Raw genomic sequence first — 19,226 nt, 5'->3', positions numbered from 1 at the left:
GCATCTTTGATTTTTTTTACAAATTTATTTCCTGAACAAATTATCGAGGAAAAGTAATCTCCAAGTCCTAGATCCTTTATTTATCTTATACCGCCACAAGCACACAATTTTCATTTACCCTACCATTCGTAGAAACTTCAGGGAAGCTCGTTAACATGGCAAGAAGGCGATCGAGAAAGGGCGGGGACGAGTTTCATCGCGCGGGTAGAATCGAATACCCTCACCTGATGCCTCGACGCGAGGGTCTCTTCGAAGCTCCGTGAATACGCGATGGAGTCCATCGCTCTGTGCAGTTGATGAGTCTGCTTTCTTTCAGTCTCGCTCCGTCATCGAAATTTACCACTATGGTGAGGTCTTTCGCAGGCGCAGGCCGCGAGTAGGTAGTCAAGAATATTCGGCACAAATCAAACGGGGGGTGCCTGCAATTTGCCAATTTCTTAAAGCACAAGCGTGTTTTTGTGTGGGACTTTTGACGTTGCCTTGATCCTTAGCTGATTGTCCGCGATTACCGAAGAAAAAGGGAGGAGGTTGTAGAGTCTCGGTGAAGGTTACTGAACCAGGGCAGGGTAATTCACGGACTCGCAGTGTTTGGATTCATGTGACTTGACCAGTAGGTGTGTAGCGGCCGTAGAGACATGAGAGTAGAAGATGGTGAGGAGGGGGCAGACGGTAGATAGGAAGTGGATCTCTGCGTGCACATTGTTGCCGCGCTTGCAACGCACCGTAGCGGTGCTTGTTATTGTTGGAATTTTGCGTTGTGAGTTAGAAGTGAGTTGACCGCATGCCCAGGTATATTCTTCTCACAATTAGCCAACTAATCAAGTGAGGAATCATTACCGATACCTGACCAGGGAATACCTATCTAAGGTTTGTCTTATCAGTCTCAATGTCTGAGTACACTGTGTGGAATGCCTGTCAATTTAACAAATGACTTTAGTCAATTTTCATTCTAATTAATGTTCGGTGATGTTGACTGTGACGGCGATCTAGCTTCTAGTGTTGTAGACATCAGCAGTCCCGACATTTACTTTTCGCCATTACCTCAATTTGTTTAGTGACTATGGCCTCCAGCTCTTGAACCTTCCTTCCTTGATGCTTAGGTTTAATCGGACTCTGATTATCACCTATGTATGTGCCAGATCTTATCTTTGCCGTTCCCGTATACAAAGTCCAGTGAGATAACAATCAATGCTCGTATTGAATTGTGCAGAGAATACTGGACGTTTTGACCTTGTTCACCGAAGCGGTGTTTGGAAAAGAATTTGTGCTAGCTAATTTCGCGAGCATATTGGCGCAGGGCACACAATCGGTGTTGGGTATGAATAGCTAAGTTGGAATCCTGTCCGGAGACGGAAGAGGTTAATAAGCTTTAGCTTTTTCCTGAAACGACTTCGGGTGCTTGTGGACTTTCTGGTTTGCACCAGTTATTCAACGAAACCTGTGTTCTCTTGGTTATGGCTTCCATTGAAGCCATTGCGGTGATGCAACCTGTTTACTACCACAAGCATTTTCGAACAAAAATGGGACTTAGGGTTTGACATGTGACTGAAGTATAATCCCTCGCACTCGTCCATTGTGGGCTCATATGTCTTCCTGAGCTAATCAGGTGCTTTTGTCCTGGTGTAAATCCTGTCCAGGTCTCAGTTAGACTTGCAATTTGGTTCTGGAAAGCATGATTCTCACCACTAGAGGAAAAGAAGTGCAATTCTGGGTGCATCTCGATAATCCTAATTCTGCAGGGTCGGGGGGTATGGCTTCATCTGGACCATTCGGGCTGGATAGTGCTTCCACTTCTGGACGAGCACCTCTTCCGTCACAATCACACTCAGAAGCTCACGCTGCTCTGCTTAGAGCTGCATCGTCATTTAAGGAGAAATCTCCATCTGTATACCGGAGCTTGTCAGCAGACGGGACTCGAATATATGACTCGGTTCAATCTCCACCAGAAGAAATCGTCTCTGAAGAATCTTCTTCCACGCCTCCTTCAGGCAAAATACAGTACCCGAGCTTGCAGGAATTGGCTTCATCGTCATCTTCGAGTGACCTAAGATTATCAAAGCAATCCAGTTTCGCTTCGTCATCCTCGCAACAGCGATCTCCAGTTTTGGCACCAGGTCCGTCATCATCGTCTCCTGCTGTCAAAAGCACAACCCCTGGAAGAATACCTGCTCCCCCGCCACCTCCTTCCTTAAAACCGAGGTTTCGCCGGCAGCTCGTTAAATTGTCCAGTACTTTGAAGAGGATCCCACAAGAGTGTAGTAGAAGTGGTCCCGTTTTGGTTCTTAAGTCAACCATTGATACGTGGGACAGAGCGTTCTTTGAAGGTATTAATACTGATGTTACAGTCTGTACGAATGATGGACACCAACTAGGCGCTCATTCAACGGTCTTGGTAAGCTTTGTCTATCCGTGTTGGTTTATACGTGCTTATGGGTTTTTGCCGATTCATTCAATTAGGGGTTTATATTTCTCCAATCTGTGAATTTTTCTGAGCAGATGAGCAGCTCCTCTGTACTTAAATGTCTACTCCTGGAGCAATTCCAACTTTCAAGGCATGCTGTAATTAGTATCCGTGGTGTTCCTTTCCAAGCGGTTCGATGTTTCTTACGTTTTTTGTACTCTTCTCGGTATGTAAACCTAGTGATTGGCACAATTGTTTGCCGCTGATAGTCTGAAGCTGTGTGTGCTGCTTGAATTGTGTTAGTTGATGCTTGAAAACTGATGACGACTTTTCTGAATTAAAATTGATCTATCATTTTTTTTGGACATCAATGGTGAGATTGAATGTCGTCATAGGTTTTGTTAGTATTTTCTTTTGGTATGAAGTGGGTGTTGGTAAATTTCCTGGTGCATTTTGGAACAGCTGTGAGCAATCCGATGTGGAAGAGTTTGCGCTTCACTTGATAGTGCTTGCTCACGCATATAGGATTCCGGCCCTGAAGCGCATATGTACTGACAGCTTTGAGCAAGGCCTGCTAAATCTTGAGAATGTGGTGGATGTCTTGCAAATATCCAGGTATCATCTCATCTCATAACGTCCGTTGTCACAGACCTTTCATCTGAAGCCGGCATAATCTCCTAAATTTTTCTTTGTTTTGAAGCTAAACAGGGTCGCTTATTGCAGGTAGCAGATAATCTTCGTCATTTGTTTGTTGGTTTTCTCGTATCCTTTTTTTTTTTTTTTTTTTTTTTTTTGTGTGTGTGTGTTTTTTCTTTTGTTTTTGTTTTCTTTTATTGTTACCCTGTGAGGTCTATTTCACTGTGCTAAATATGCGACGCTTTCAGGTTATGTGATGAGCCTCGGCTTTATCTGTTGTGTTTACGGCGAATAGTGTCCGACTTCAAGGATGTCGCGCGATCAGATGGCTGGAGGGCTATGAAAGAATCCGAGCCGGGTCTTGAACAGGATCTATTAGAGGCAGTGATTGAATTTGATTCCGTAAGTCTCGCCGCTGTAAGTTGTCCTTCAAATCCAAGCAATCCATATAGAATGGTTTTCACTTCAAAATTAAATGTTGTGCATTTACTAACCTTGTCTGACATGTGCAGAAAAAGCGAGATCGGTTGCGGAAGCGGGAGGAAGACAAAGTGTATACGCAACTGCACGACGCAATGGAAGCTCTGGTACACATATGTCGCGACGGGTGTAGGTCCATTGGTCCTCACGATAAAGTCTTGGATGAACGCAAGGGGGATTGCGCTTATCCAGCTTGTAAAGGGTTGGAGTCCCTGGTACGCCACTTTGCTGCCTGCAAGCTGAAGGTCTCTGGTGGATGCGTGCACTGTAAGCGCATGTGGCAGCTTCTAGAGCTCCACTCCCGCATGTGCACTGTGCAAGAGTCGTGCAAAGTGCCCCTTTGCCGGTAAATGATCTTGATCACCTTCTATTGCAAGTTTTTATGCCATCAAAAGATGTTTATTAATTCAGATTGGCGTACTCACCAAACTTCAGATATCCCAACCATTTTGATTTCCATTATTTTGAGCTCTTGAGGGTTTAATGTGTAGGCATTTTAGGGAACGGGTGGGACAGCAACCCAGCCGAAAGGAGGAGATGCGGTGGAAGATGTTGGTACGCAAGGTCCAGTTTGCAAAAGCAGCATCTGGACCATTTTCTCTGGCCGCCGTATCTGCTCGATTGGCACAAGTATGATTGTTTGAAAGAATTGATTTGTTGAACTAATGGGAAACTAGATGAGTTTGGAGTGATTTGGGTTGCTATTCTCATTGACCAAAGACATGTCTTGTTACCACTCATGGTGAAGTCTAGCTTTACTTCTGTGGGTTTCTCAAAATGGGCATTTACAAGCATCATTGGGTGTGTACCCTAAATATAGATTGTCAAAAAAAAAAAAAAAAAAAAAAAAAAAAATCCAAGCAGAGCAAAAACAGAAGGAAACCCATAATGTAGTGGTGTAAGCCACACCGTAAAGGTAGATACCTCACGTAGAGAAGTTTTAGGACTATCTTAGTTGTAGTCAAGGCAAAGACATCTTTACTTCTGATTGTACTATTGTGTATTATTCCTCAGAAGGTGAGCTTGAACGTTTAAATGTATAGAACGTTACATTCCAAAACCTGTTGCCATCAGTAATATGCATTTCTCAATGAAGAACAGATCCAATTACTATGTAGTAATGTTCAATGTTTTGGCAAATTTCACTCTTATCACCTAAATCAAGATTTATGAACATGTATAAAGAAGGATAAATTTATATGTGATCTTTGAAACATACCAATGATGATAATTTGCACCTCATTAAAATTAAAGCTTTGTAACAATCAAAATAGATGAAAAATGCGTACAAAACTGTGTTGTTGAACAAATATGATAATGATGTGATGCAAATTCGAGATGTTATATTTACACTGCATTCTAGAATCCCTTTTTTTTCTTTTTTCTTTTTTTCTTTTTTCTTTGTTACTTATTATTAGAAATCGACTCTTAGACAACTTGATTATTAATATGATGTTCATGACATTGCAGAAACGTGTGTTCTTATGTTCATGTTTTGTGCAAAAATTATTCTGTCAAGAATGTTGTTGCAATTTTTTACCATTAAGTACAAATGTGAAGGCAAAAGACATCGACAAGCCGTTGATATCAGTTCCAAAGGTGAAAGTTCTTAAAAAAATAAATTTTCTTCACCAAACAAGAAATTTGCATGAGACTTTTGAACCACAGCTCAGTAAAGTGGGCTACTATGTGTAAAAATCATTTATGAAATAAATCTCTCCATTCAAGAATCGAATGATATTTTTGAGCAGACTTGTGGTGTGACACGAAGACCTTCAAGCAGCGTCCCGTGTATCTATGAAATGCCAAACATATCATAGATATTCAATTCCCGCTTGATTCCGATTCAAAACCAAAAGCGTCCAACTAGTCGGAAGAGACAAAACGCTCTGAAACCCTAACTCGCCATCTCTATGGCAACCAGATCCAAGAAATCGGTGATCTCAGTCGATGTACCACGGCGATGCAGCACAGCGTTGGAGGCTGAAGCAAAGCTTATGTGCGCCGCTGTGCATTGGAATGCACAGCTTGCGTGAAGGAAGGACCGACTCAAGTGGCACTGATTGCTGCTAACTCTCGTGGTGCTTACATTGGGAGGCTCGCACAATGTGCACCGTGGTAGCGACCTCGCTGAAGTCTGTAGACTTGGGATGTGTCGTTCCAGGGATACAATTACCGTCAAAAGTACTGGTCTTTTCTGACTGAGAAACGGCGAAGCTACAGTAGTGGAGTTGGTGTTTTTTTCTGTTTTTCTTTTTGGTAGAATAAAGAATATGACGCAGTAGGGGTTATGTCGAGTACTTGAGGTCTTTTTGCCTGTTTCAAGGCGTTACAGAACTCTGTGTTTTTCTGAGAGTTTTCCCCGAGTGGAAACAAACTTTTCCGTATCTTTCCATATTCCTGTTATGCCAGCATTTGAAATATAAAGTAACAAAAAAATACACCAGGAAGCCCTCAAGGTGGGCTTGAGGCAGAACACATTTGGGTTGGGCAACAATGTAAAGCCGTGTGTGCGTGGGTTTCTAGATTTTGCTACAAATTGACCTTAGTACTCTGATGTGTGCAGGATGTAAAAGGAAGTGGCCATGTTGTTCCGATTTCACAATGTTCTAGAGTTATGTTGCAGTCCGCTCAAGGACCAAGCGCTCGTGTACATTTTCTGCGCCACGCACACTATCGAAATATGTCTCGTTGCATCGCCATGAAGAGTAGAGTAGAAAACTCTAGAGCTGACTTCTCCACGGGCAATGAAGAGGATGAAATTACGGGTGGCAAGAGCCAAACTTTTATGGAGCGTATCACACGTGCATGGTCTGTTCTTTTTCCTGCGAAAGCCAAGCCGTCCTCGAACAAAGACGTTGCGAAGCAGCGTCTGAAAATGATTCTAATCTCCGACAGGTGCACTGTGAATGAGGAAGCAAAGAAGAAGATCGTGACCAACATCGTTGGTGCCCTTTCAGATTTCGTAGAGATTCAATCAGAGGAGAAAGTCCAGTTCAACGTCACCTCCGACGCAGATCTCAACACAGTTTGCTCCGTGACGGTACCGGTCCGAAGAGTCAGGCCCCAGTACCAAGAGTTTAGCAGGGATCTTGTACATTCCGAGCTGGAGGCTTTTGATTGCGAGGAAAAGGAAGGTTCTTTTCGGATGGTTGACATCCGTTTTGAGCGTCCCGATGTCGAAGGAATTGACGTTTGAGAGGATTTAAGCTGCTGTTATTAATTACGAGTTCCTCGACGTTCAGGATGTCTGCATGTCTGCATAACTTCGATATTGGTGCATATGCTTCCTGTTTTGAAAGAAGTTAAGAAGGGCTACATTGGCTGCTATCATCTCAGAATGATTGTAACATTGCAATCAGAATCAAGGCCTCCGGAGTTCAGTGAATCGCCAACACACACCAAGCAACATTGGTAGTTACGTGAGGCAAATCCTGGGCACTTTCTCATCATGGTTTCCTCATCCTCTATTAAATTCCAGATTACATCGAATAGCTGCTTACCGTGGAGAAAGACTTCTTATCCGTAATTTCATTTAGACATCTGTCTTTCTATAAAATGGGAATCTCGGGTGCGTATAGCTAGTCATTTGTTACTTGCTGGCAGTTGCATATTTGTAGATTATTAAGGGCTTTAGGCAATCCAATTGTGCTAGGCTTGATTCTATTAAATGCAGACAAGCTTACAGAGAATGTAATTAGTTCAATTTCATTTTCGACCTTTGTGGCCACAGTTTGGACGAAGGGCTTTTCAATGATACCATGTGGCGTCTGCTCTTGATGTGTACAGAATCTGGTTCTGAACCCAATTTTGTGCACATGCCATTCGTACATACAATGCGCACCGTCACATTAAGTGTTCTTGAAAGAGCGTGTAATATCTTGCCCTTGACTTTACAATCACTACTATACTTGGGTTTGTAATGTACTGTGTCATGTTTACGTGTAGAAGCTTACACTGTCAGTTCACACCAACAGAGGCAACTTTGTTGCTTGAATGCCGAAGTAAATGCGTCTCACATGATCTCAGATATGGCTTCTGACTTAGGAGTTGGCTTTTGGTCGTGGATGGTATTCTTTCTCAACTTCAAAACGTAGATGTCAACCCTTATTTTGTGTTGATCGTAAAAAAGTTTCAATGAAGTACTAAAGCATGATATTCGACGTCTAGTCAACTCATTGCGTAAAAATCCTAGAGTCAACAAAGAGCTTACATTGGCTCCTTTAATGACTGAGCATGAGTTGTTGCAGATGCAGTACGAGAATACGCATTGCCAACTTCAATGGTCTCAAGATCATGTGAGATTTTTCAATCAACTTAAAAACACAAGGGATTTCAGTTTAAGTGTGACATCTATAAAAGGTTCCTTTCTCGTTTAAAAATACAAATATAAAATTCCACATGTTTGTGGAATTTGATGTAATACGCTTCTTGGTTTTAGGAATACATAATATTATAGAATTTGATATTCAATACAACCAAAAGAAAAAATAAGACTATTTTCAACTAAGCTAATATTTTTCTTGCATTGTGTAGGGCTTGCTAATCTAAATTATTTTTAAAAAAAGCTCATTGTAATGCATCCTATTTTTTTCTATAAATATCTGATATTTACATTTATCATAAATGATCACATGCAATTCCGAATAATATATTGTATCATTGACAAAAATGCTAAAATTGATCTCAAGGCTCTTCTTTTCAATAAAACATTAATATAATACTTTATTATAAAGCATTATGTTTTGGGTTTAACTTCTAATAATTTATTCTTTGAGATGATACTACAGTTTTTCAGTAACTAATTTTAATTTAAAATAGAAATTATAATAATTATCATTATAATCATGAAATATCGAAATGAAGAAGAAAGAATAAGTAAAGTATTTATTTCTTCAAATATTAAAATAGTAATTAATTAAAGAAAAAAATACTTTACTAATCATAAAACACAACTTTTTAGAATGCACCTAGAACATCTTATTTTAGTGCAAACAACCACATAAATTTAATTAGTAGAAAAGTATACTTATTAATTAATTTGATATGTTTTATATGTTTTTTTTTTTTTTAAAATTAATTCTTCAAAAATAATTATACCAACAGTCTTTTACAGTAAATTATTGATTCATGCAGTAAATGTGATGCGTGTTTAAGCTGCAAGAAATAATATATGAGTTTCACATGAAACATGTAATTTTTTATTAGTTTGTGTATTCTGATCACATTAGTTTTTGTTTAACACCAGATAAATGAAATTATATACTTTTGAATGATATGGAAATTCACACAAATTTCAAACTCATAAATATTCAATATATATATATATATATATATATAGTAAAAATTGAGCAAAGCATCTGAATTATAATACTTTACATTATTTTATATTTAGGATGTTATCATTGTTATTATTATTTTTTTTTTCATAAATGCAGATAATAAAAACATAATCAATCCAATTAACGTTCTATTAATGTCATGACAAAATCACATTTATAATATGGATAATATGACCAAAACAACCTTACACTCAGACAAGTGTAATAATTTTAATTTTCAAATCTTCATTTACACTTTAGGTTATTACTTAGAATATGATTAACAACAATTGATACCTCTCTTCTCTATCACACACACAGACACACAGTTTTTTTTTCCTCCGAGTTATATCAACAAAATTTATGGTATGATAGTGAATAAGTATTCTCTTCTAATATCATATCAGAGTTCTATGAATGATATTGAGACTAGTCCTACAGAATGAAGCTAGTGAATAAATAAGCTGGGTTTTTGTGTGGGAACCACTGGGAGCAAACGTTGGAACGTGATGGTGTGACGCGAGGTTGCATCCGGCGTCTGTTCGCGTCTTCCGGCGTATCCGTCGTCTTCAGGCGTCTGTCGAGAAGGGTTTAGTGAGCGGGGGGGGGGGGGGGAGGGGGGGGGGGGGAGGGGGGTGGGGTCGAGAGGTTTGCGAGCATGGCGTTGGAGGCAGAATAGAGATGGAGTTGCAAGCGTAGAGGAGCGGGTAGAGATGGAATTTCAAGCATAGAGGAGCGGGTAGAGATGGAGTTGCATGTGGCGTCGACCTTGCATGGAGCCATGCGGATGGACAGGCGATCAGTCTCAGCGTCCTTTTTTGCAGCTCCGGGAGTAATTGCAAAGCGTCATTCATTTTTTGGATGCACGCAGAGTCTGAGGTGCTCTCTTTCTTCTTCCTCTTCTTCTTGTTCCTTTTCTGAGCAAAAATGCAAGAATCTGGTGATCACGGCCGTCATAAAGAGAAAGAAGGATTACAAGCTTGATTCCGTAATTGATGGAGAGAAGAAGCTGAAGCACATGATTAAGATTAAAGAGATTCTTGTGAAGCAACCTGGTGAGATAATGTCGTTGCAAGATTTAGAGAAGTATTGGAAATATTTAGGATTGAAAGGGAAGAAAAAAACTCTTCCCCTGCTACATAGGTTCCCAGCGGTGTTTCAAGTGTACGAGGAAAGAGATGTAGAGTACCTTCGGTTCACGTCTCAATATCAGATGCAGTATGTTAAGGAGAAGGAACTGCTTGAGGAGATGGAGCATATCGCTGTAACGAAATTACGGAAACTTCTGATGATGTCCATTGATAGAAGCATCGCGATACCAAAGATCGAACATATCCGGCAACAGCTAGGTTTGCCAGATGATTTCGCTACTTCGGATTTCTTGTCCAGACATAGTCAGTATTTTAAGGTTGGATCGTGTGGCCTTGGCCCGCTTTTAATTCTGGAGGAGTGGGATTCAGCACTAGCAGTCACAGCTCTGGAGAAATCTGCTCAGGATAACCAGAAAGCCAGAGAAGAGCTAGAAAAGAAATTGGCAAGGAGTCTAGGTGAGGAGATAGAAATGCAGGAGTCTATATTTGCACTAACCCCTAGGTTTCAGAAGAAAACTCTAACATTGCCAGGGAATCAAAAAATTAAGAAGGCCGATATGTTAAAACTTCTTCAATTTCGGGAACTTAATGCGATTTCCCCGTACAAGGGAATTGAAAAAAACAATTTAAAACAAGGTACACCTGAAGCTGAGAAGGCTGCTGTTCTAGTTGTACACGAGCTTTTAAGTCTAACATTAGATAAGAAGATGGCATTGGGTCATCTTTCTCATTTTCGAAGAGACTTCCACTTGTCTCAGCATATATGGGGATTGCTCGTAAGACACCCTGAATACTTTTACGTATCCTTGAAGGGGAACAGCAACACCGTATTCCTTCACGAAGCGTACAAAAATTCTGAGCTGAAAGAAAAAGATCCTTTGGTATCGTTGAGAGAACGAATGTTAGATCTGGTTTCAATAGGAAGGCTACGTGAGAACTTGGATAGTATCATGGATGGAGACGGGTCTGAGGGCGAGATCGAAGACGAAGACGACGTAGACGATGACGACGACTACGATTGGGATGATAATGACGACGAATATTTGTTTGAACAGATTCGGAGAGCATCGAACGGAGGGAGTGGTGACATTGAATGATGGTAAGCTGTTTTGTTGAGTGGATCGCTACGGAGGGTTCGCTTGGTTTTAGATTACCCATCATTTGACAACATTGTGAAAGCCTATCATGTCCTTACCCTTCATATGTTGATCCTTCGTAAGGTTCAGCTTCTGAAATTTTGGTCTTCACTTGTGAATATATATATCTATGTATATATATACATATCTTTCTCTTCTACGAATTCCCTTCCAGATGGTTCTCTCTCTCTCTCTCTCTCTCTCCTTCTCTTTCTCCCTCTCGCTCTCTCTTTGTCCGTCCCTTTACCACCTTACTCTCTTGTTGCTGAGCGTTTGAGTTGATGTAATTTAGCAGTGATGGTATGTTTGTGGCAATCACAAAGTCGTTATGAAAGTTATCCTTCAACTCATACAGGGAAGTGCAGAAGATTAAAATCCGTTGTGTAGACAATAGCTTACGGTATATTAGGCATCATTTGCAGAGTTGACTTGCAGTTCGTATTGTAAGAAACGTGACTTGAAATCCATTGATCGTTCTTTATCATTGTGAAGATTATGAGAAACGAAGAAGTTTTGGAAAATGGCGTATTGTGAATGGAGTGAAAGGCTATCCAATAGTCACTTCTCCTCTCTAAACCTGGCCACCCTTGGTTTACTGACAATACTGATTGCAATCTCTGTTACTCGTTTTTCCTTCCATGTTCCTTTTTCGTTTATTGGGTTTTTCATTAGTTATTTTACGTCAATGCTTCATGTTGATCGAGATGGTTGTTGTCTCAAAGTAAGGTTTACATCGTGTGAAGATATTTTTGTTTTGTTTCTTTTTTTGCTCAACTTTATTATTGTTTGAGTTGTTGGGTATAATTAGAATCAGAGATGGGTATGGGATAAAAATGAAAGATATTTTTATAGGACTTCGACTTATATCTAACTACTTTCGTAATATTTTTTAATTTAGAGATCTAACAATAAAGGATGCCTTAATAATTCAAAAAAATTAATGTTTTATTTTTATCTTTAAGTTTTGTTCTATGTTTCATACATGGACTTTGAATAATTTAAGCATTGTAAAGTTCCTAATTAGTAAGTATTGTTGTTATTTCATTATACATGTGTATAGTTATAAATTTATTCTAATCATTTTTTTATCCTAAAAGTATAATAATAAATAATAGTATTGCTACATGTAAGGAGTAACGCAAAGTGTATTTAAATTGTACATAAAAATAAGATGCAATTAATCGTAGTCATATTTATTGATATCACTTCTCTTACATAGTTTTTTGTTGTACAACAGAAAGTATATATCGAACTTTAATCACTAATAAAGCACAAAATTACATATGAAGAGGTTCAATTAATCAAATATTCCAAAATATCATCAAAAGAAGCCAATAATACCTTTATCTTGACATTTTAAAACAAGCACAATTATAATATTCTTTATAACAATGTGCAAAAGTTTTGTTAACTCTTCAAAAAAAAATGTGTAAGAGTCCAAATCTATTAATCACATATACAGAAAGAGATTATTTGAGTACAATGCATATAATTTAAAGTGTACAAATATTGTAAGTGAAATGTAATTAAATATTTTATTTTATTACTAATACTTTGTTGAAGTAGAATTAATAATTTAGATTTCATATCCTTTTTTTTATTTTATTATTATAGTCATATATTACAAATTTGAAATTAATATTTTCATAATTATAATCATGATAGCCACTTTCCAAAGAACAACTCAAACCTCAACAGAGTATAAGTTTTTAATTTTTTCCATGTAATTATTAATGTGTAGTTTTTGTCCAAGCCTTGACATGATTAAGGCTGGACTATACATTTGGTGGAGACGCCAAGTATGCGCAAGGATTAGATTACGGCTTCCGGAATCATGTGTAGGCTAAGAGAACTCAAATGAACACAAGAAATCTCAAGAGAATCAACCGAATAATTTGGGAAACTTTGAGATGTACGGGAGCAGTTGAAGAGTAGTTGGGCTAGGAGACTTAATTATTGGAAGTCGTGAATGAGAGTGGTTTTGCAACCCCTCAGGAGAGTCCGGAGACGACGGAGACACGAGTAGCAAAATTGCATGCAGAGATGGTGCTTCAACTCACCAATCTAGGCGCATTTCCACAACAACATTCAAGCCAGACACCAACCTTGACGGGAGCAGGACGCTGGAGATAGACGACATCGCTCAGTCTCACGGATCTCTATCGCCAATGCTACACGGTACTGCTAACCCAAAGCAATTCACTATCACTGATTACCATAGACACACGACAAGACATACATGTTCTCAACCACGAAACTGCGTCATCTTCACAAGTAGTGGAAGACGCCCAGGAGAGACACCATGGCGCAACTCTAGTTGAGCTCCCAATCATCCGGCAACTAGATAAGAGAGCCACCCCTCTCGACAGAAGCTCAATACTACACCTGTTGAGCCTTACTATCTGTTAACGCTTGTTTTATATCTAGAGAAACACTTAGCATCATGCAAAGAGGTCCGCAACCTTTCCTAGTCCCGAGCACTACATAGACGCCCAAAGATATCAAATCTGGTACAATGACTAACGATTCCGGGTACAATAGACCCTCTCCACTTGAAGTATCGGGATATTGGCCACTTTGATGCATCCGCATTCGGCATGCACAACATTCTCATCAGCATACGTGAAAAGCCCTAGTACATCTATCTTACTGCATGGCACCAGACCAGAAAGGGCTTTTCACGGCGTGGCAGTGCTCTGTTCTCCCAAACATTTACACAACTCTATATTGAAATTTCGGCATCAAGATGGAACACACAACCCATCCTCAAGGAGAACGCTACCCTGTGGTTACAGTATTCATGACTAACAAACTTGACAAGCTACCCATTTTGAGAGCGTTGGACTAAGTGGTGCCGCATATGGAGTTCTCCACCACCGACAAGTTTTCCACCATAATCAAATCTTTGACCTTGACAACTTTCGACGAAGCTATGGACAAAGAATTCAACATTGAACAAAACGACACCTCGCAATATGTCCACCTAGTAGCTGCTGAGTTACTACTACGTGCCCTACTCACAATGACCCCGGAAGAACAAGCCTACCTCATACAACAAGGCACCACACCGACTCCATTGTCCACAATCGGCAGCACATCCCTCGCCTTCCTTTTTGCCTCCATATCGAGCACCACGACCACCTCCATCCTAGTCCTTTCTAGTCTCCCTCGACCTCCTCTGGTTTCAGCAAATATCCATCGCCCTTGATATGGTGTCACATTCCCCGTGCCCACGCCAAGCTCAGAAAACAACATGGGTTGTCTACCAGCACTCTCCTTCAGCAACTATATTCTCGATCGACTTCATGGCATTCCTGCACGATTTCAACAGTGGCAAACGCATACACAACGCTAGATTCATATTGGATCTCACAGCTCCTCACTTGTCTACAAACCAACGCCAAAGATCTATTCAAATCACGTGCAAATACTATCATCCCAAGCAGTTGGGCATTAGTCCAGAATCTGAGCAAAAAATTATTTGTCTCGGCTGATCAACACAATGCCGCATGAGACTTTCTTGAAAGTATAGAATACAAACACAAAGAAAACCTTGACTTGCACTTCTTGCGATTCATTTTGCGTGCCAAGCTAGCCACCATTGACGAGGGAGAATTCATGCGGCATATTGCCCGTGCCCCTTTTATATGATCTCTCCCACTGGATCTCATGCGCGAGGCATAGGTGGATCAGTTCACCGACGATGATGCAATGCTCAAGCACTTGAAGATGTGCATAACATTCTTACGCATCACTGACCAGAAAAAATCGACCCCACTGTACAAGGCAACACTAGTTACTACCCTTGGAACAACCACCAAAGCCCTTCCCGAATTCAAGCTCGATGAGCATGATCTTGATTCAGCACTTGAGGACATCATTGAACAACTGCAATTTCTCTGAGCCACTGCGAACTGGCAACCTCAAAATGTCAACAACTCGACCAACGGCGCCAAAAAGACCCCCTTCATGCGCAGACTGCTACCCTGCAGTATTTCCAATGAGATGGGGCACAACGCTATGACGTGTCCACTGCACCCCTTCATGCTCAATATACTCTCTGAGTTCCGACGGTTATCAGTTGAGCAATCCACACCCAAGCCTTCAAACTAAACCGCACATTTGTATAGCACTATGGCTCAGATGTGGACAACGTTCAAAGACCACGGAACAATGCTATGATGTCCATTACATTTTTTGCACTCAACTGCATGGCGCCATCTCAAAAGCTCTCTATTGTAAAATCTTGGATAGTTGAGAGACAGTGTCTCAGGTCTCTGGTGTTGACAATGGCCTCTATGGTGGTGCCTTAACCTACAACATACAACAGTAATGTGGATGGAGACTACGCCATGGGGTTGGTACAAAGTTCCATCGGCAGGTTGTATTTGGAATTGGAGAAGTTGTACCAATGTATAGGGTACGGCTGTAAGGTTGCAGCTGTAAAGTTCTCTTAGAGCTGGACTTGCTCACTAAGAACTCCTAAGTTTTTGACATTGTACAGCAAAAGCTCATCATCAAGGCTGGAAGTATGACACCACAAATAGTAATCATAGCCAGTCCGGCCCACACTTTCTCAATATATCAACTACATTGTTGTTGTATTTCATGAAGTTTGCTTGAGAATGCACCTAATTGTGGGAGGTAAAATAGAACTTGCAATAAGAAGATCCTAATAACTCTAATAGAATTCTAAACAAACTTCAATTAAATTATAACAATGCTAATCAATTTTTAATTAAACTCCACAAGAAGATTCAAAGAACTTACAAAAAAAAACATAAAGAAATCATAAATTAATCTTAAAAGAATATATATAATAAAAAAATCCTAAAAATATATCAAATAAATAGTTTTAAAATATTAAAAATAGAAAAAATAATTAAATCCTAATTAAATCCTAATGTAACCATCAACAAATTCTAAACAAATCCTACCAAATCTTAATGAAATTTTAAACCAATCTTTACCAAATCTTAAATAAATCCTAACCAAATTCTAATCAAATCTTAATCAAATCTTAATCAAATTATAGTAAAACCTTAACCAAATCTTAACCAAATTATAATGAAACCTTAACCAAATTCTAAACCCTAGACCAAATCCTAATGAAATTCTAACTAAATTTTAATCAAATTTTAAACAAATCCAAGAAAATCTTAATTCAATTTTAATCAATTATTTTAGTTATTTTATAACCTCAAAAATATTAATCAAATCATTGATCTTAACTAAAATTTTATTCAAATCTCAATCCACAAGAAATTAACAAGCTTACAAAATTTAAAAAGAATCAAATTCACCAATTGAAAGAAAAGCTCTCAAAATCTCTTAGATGTTGGCCACCTTTCTTTTCCAACTTGAATGCTGATCTTTCAATAATAATTTTTTCTTTGTTGAAATCTTCAAATATTTCAATTTATTTTTGATATATATATATATATATATATATATATAAGTCTTTCTTACTTTCACCAAATTTTGCTTCAATTAAACTAGTAGATGTTGCAAGATTGAGTAAATCCTTACTAATCCTAAATTTTAATTATCCAAGACTATAATCTACAAAAAATCTTATAACCTTTAATTTAACATCTCAATTGACATCAAATTTTTTATACACATTTACAACAAGTATAATAATAAATTTACAAATCTTTACCTATAAATATACTATAACATTCAAAAAATCATCCAATTTGTAAACTTCTTTTTATTTCTCAAAAATCCAAATCCAGTAAATATACTTCTTTCTTTGAAAAGCTCTCTAATTCTAAATATACTATCAAATCACATGAAATTAATTCTAAAAACTCCTCTCATAAGTTTTTTTTTCAAATTCTACTCTCCAATCAATCAAAGAAACTTGAAGTTGCTATAGGTTTTGTACTTTAAGGTTTGATTTCAACCTTGATTCACGAGCAATTCTCTTTGAATATTGATTCTTTGAGTTTTTTTTTTTTTTTTTTTTTTTTTTTTTTTTTAATTTTTTAAATCTATTCTTCATTCCTTTTTAAAGATGCATATATTAATTATATATCTATTTTCTTTTGATTTGGCTCATTTATATTCCTATAAAATAAATAAAAGTATCTTCTATAAGAAGGTAATATTAGTACATATTAATTTTTACTACATCCTTGTCTATTATCTATATTTCTAAGATAATTTATTAAAATATTTATATTTAAGCTCTTTTGTAATAAAAAATTTCCTCTCTTCTTTCATTTAATAGTTGTATTATTTAACAACACTATCAAGGCATACAAACGACCAATACAATTGGACTACGTTTTTGAAGTTCAGACCTACAGACCAATGCATGTATAGTTAATTAATATCTCCATTTGGTATCAAAGGTATAATACTAGTGGTATTAGCACAATACAATAAGATCCTCAAAGTACTAACATTGCTAACTATTCCACCTAACTCATAAATGCTACTAGCTAGTAATCTCACAATAGTAAGTTCTCTAAATATTTTTTTCAAGTCAAGCCAAGGCATAGATTGATTGAACATTTTTATTCCACATTCCAAAGATATAGTTAGGCACCAAAGATTTAGTAGAAGCAAACTTGGCCATCTAATATAACCTCTTTGTCAAAGACTTCACATTTTTCATTATTAATCCAAATTTGATAGAAATTTTTTATGATACTATAAAAGTAATTAAACTTTATGATAATATAACCACCAAAAAATAATACTTAATATTCTTTCTCATTAATTGTTATCATATTATGTATTGTCTTGTTTGAGAATGCACTAGGCATCTAGTTATAGAAGGTGAAATTGTATTTTACAAGTAACTAAGAAATTCAAATAGGTTTTATCCATATGAAAAAAATGTAATTTGAATTTTAATTCAAAAGTGCTTAAAGCTAATACAAAGTACTCAAAAATATTTTGTTTAGTTACTTCAATCATATACAAACTCCAATTGTCTTATTACTTTTATAATTAAGCAAATTTGATTTCTCTTTACAAGCTCTATTTCTAGCTAGTAAGCTTCAATAAATTGTAGCTCTTAATCTAGCCATCCACTTGGTGGAAATTTTTTTACACAAATGCTACTATAGGTCTTCTACATGCTCAAAAAAATTCAATCTAATCCAATTTATAAATTGTGAAAAAACATCCAAAAAACCGCAATGATGATATTTGGCTGCCAACTTGAAAGTTGATGTAGATGTTTTAGTAGCAATTTCTCATTTGTCAACTATTAATTTTAGCTCGAAATTGGTTTGTAGCTTGATCTTCAAGTCTTCTAAGACCATGCCAAATTTCACCTTGTTCAAACTAGTAGATCTTTAGATATCATAAAAATCCTATTCAACCTCAAATTACTAATTTTTTATATCCTCTTGTACCAAAAACCAAATATATCTCAACCGCACTCTTAGATTAATATAAAATTTTATGCATATTTAGCACATTTAATCAACTAAGTATTATCAAATATTGAACTGTAACACCAATTACACGAATCAACTAAAAATACTAGTCTTAATTGTATTTTGTAAATTCAAAGTCATGGATATAAATTCTAACTTTGTACAACAATTACAAAGCCATCTCATATCCTATGAAAAGAAGCCTCATGTATTTGGAATAAGCTTAAAGCTAGCTCTCCAATTCTAATTGCCAATCTCTAAATGCTCCTATGCTTTGCTTTAGGTGGTTGTTTAAGTAGCTAGAGATCTAATTTTGATCTTGTTCCACAAACGGTCGACCCTTAGATATCAATCCAACTTATCCTAGGAATTTTTTAGCCTGATTCTATCTTTAATTCAATCTTAGTATTAACCATATTAATTATTTACCTCTTTTATTATACTTTTATTAATTTATGGCCTTTTTAAGGCAATAAAAGAGTTTCTATACTCTAGAAGCTAAAATTACTAACCAACTTTTAATCTACTAGCTATTAGGACAAGAAAATAAATTAAAAAGATTTTATAAAAGTTATCTTTAAATATCTTAAATTATTATTGAATCAAGATGATTAGATATTAATTAAAATTTTATTTTTGATTATATTTTTATTATATAGTCATATTATAATATGATACTATAATTTTAATATTTATAATACAAGAAATACTATTTTGGATCAAATAATAATAATCATTCATGACATTGTGACTAAAGCAAGTGC

At 37.3% G+C, this 19,226-nt stretch overlaps 3 protein-coding genes and 1 long non-coding RNA gene across 8 annotated transcripts; 3 read left to right on the top strand and 1 right to left on the bottom strand.

Annotated features, from left to right (window-relative positions):
• Nucleotides 1-200: 200 nt before the first annotated feature.
• LOC112287055 (BTB/POZ and TAZ domain-containing protein 4) lies at nucleotides 201-4,577 on the top strand. Of its 4 annotated transcripts, none has more exons than XM_024529672.3 (7): nucleotides 201-867; nucleotides 1,211-2,392; nucleotides 2,497-2,627; nucleotides 2,864-3,016; nucleotides 3,286-3,454; nucleotides 3,550-3,863; nucleotides 4,009-4,577. In XM_024529672.3, the coding sequence occupies exons 2-7, from the start codon at nucleotides 1,673-1,675 to the stop codon at nucleotides 4,151-4,153; spliced, it is 1,632 nt and encodes a 543-aa protein (XP_024385440.1). In that variant the 5' UTR covers nucleotides 201-867; nucleotides 1,211-1,672; the 3' UTR covers nucleotides 4,154-4,577. The 4 variants fall into 4 exon arrangements, with proteins under 4 accessions (XP_024385440.1, XP_024385441.1, XP_090109387.1 ...); XM_024529673.3 differs by having other exon boundaries at nucleotides 249-867; nucleotides 3,286-3,439; XM_090253261.1 differs by having other exon boundaries at nucleotides 255-789; nucleotides 3,286-3,439.
• Nucleotides 4,578-5,473: 896 nt separating this feature from the next.
• On the top strand, nucleotides 5,474-7,276 carry LOC112286348 (cell division topological specificity factor homolog, chloroplastic). 2 transcript variants are annotated; one of them, XM_024528147.3, is made up of 2 exons: nucleotides 5,474-5,635; nucleotides 6,084-7,276. In XM_024528147.3, the coding sequence occupies exons 1-2, from the start codon at nucleotides 5,624-5,626 to the stop codon at nucleotides 6,714-6,716; spliced, it is 645 nt and encodes a 214-aa protein (XP_024383915.1). In that variant the 5' UTR covers nucleotides 5,474-5,623; the 3' UTR covers nucleotides 6,717-7,276. The 2 variants fall into 2 exon arrangements, with proteins under 2 accessions (XP_024383915.1, XP_024383914.1); XM_024528146.3 differs by having other exon boundaries at nucleotides 5,474-5,701.
• Nucleotides 7,277-9,444: 2,168 nt separating this feature from the next.
• LOC112286212 (protein WHAT'S THIS FACTOR 1 homolog, chloroplastic) lies at nucleotides 9,445-11,549 on the top strand. The gene has a single exon (XM_024527886.3). The coding sequence runs from the start codon at nucleotides 9,584-9,586 to the stop codon at nucleotides 11,024-11,026; it is 1,443 nt and encodes a 480-aa protein (XP_024383654.2). The 5' UTR covers nucleotides 9,445-9,583; the 3' UTR covers nucleotides 11,027-11,549.
• Nucleotides 11,550-12,772: 1,223 nt separating this feature from the next.
• Nucleotides 12,773-16,203, bottom strand: LOC149988391 (uncharacterized). Its single transcript, XR_016504852.1, has 2 exons — nucleotides 14,618-16,203; nucleotides 12,773-14,379 (listed from the first exon to the last, which is right to left on the bottom strand). It is a non-coding gene; the product is annotated as an uncharacterized LOC149988391 (long non-coding RNA).
• Nucleotides 16,204-19,226: the final 3,023 nt, after the last annotated feature.

Source organism: Physcomitrium patens, chromosome 9, assembly GCF_059467195.1.
Source record: "Physcomitrium patens ecotype Gransden chromosome 9, ASM5946719v1, whole genome shotgun sequence".
Lineage (NCBI taxonomy): Eukaryota > Viridiplantae > Streptophyta > Bryopsida > Funariales > Funariaceae > Physcomitrium > Physcomitrium patens.
This window is presented reverse-complemented; position numbering and strand designations above follow the sequence as displayed.

Bases quoted from the DNA above. Each gene is read 5' to 3' on its own strand.
- LOC112287055 (XM_024529672.3), top strand. From the start codon at position 1,673: ATGATTCTCACCACTAGAGGAAAAGAAGTGCAATTCTGGGTGCATCTC. The intron at 3,455-3,549 runs GTAAGTTGTCCT...TGACATGTGCAG, and splicing joins ATTCCGTAAGTCTCGCCGCT to AAAAAGCGAGATCGGTTGCG. The intron at 3,864-4,008 runs GTAAATGATCTT...TTTAATGTGTAG, and splicing joins TGCAAAGTGCCCCTTTGCCG to GCATTTTAGGGAACGGGTGG.
- LOC112286212 (XM_024527886.3), top strand. From the start codon at position 9,584: ATGGAGTTGCATGTGGCGTCGACCTTGCATGGAGCCATGCGGATGGAC.
- LOC112286348 (XM_024528146.3), top strand. From the start codon at position 5,624: ATGTGCACCGTGGTAGCGACCTCGCTGAAGTCTGTAGACTTGGGATGT. The intron at 5,702-6,083 runs GTACTGGTCTTT...TGATGTGTGCAG, and splicing joins GGATACAATTACCGTCAAAA to GATGTAAAAGGAAGTGGCCA.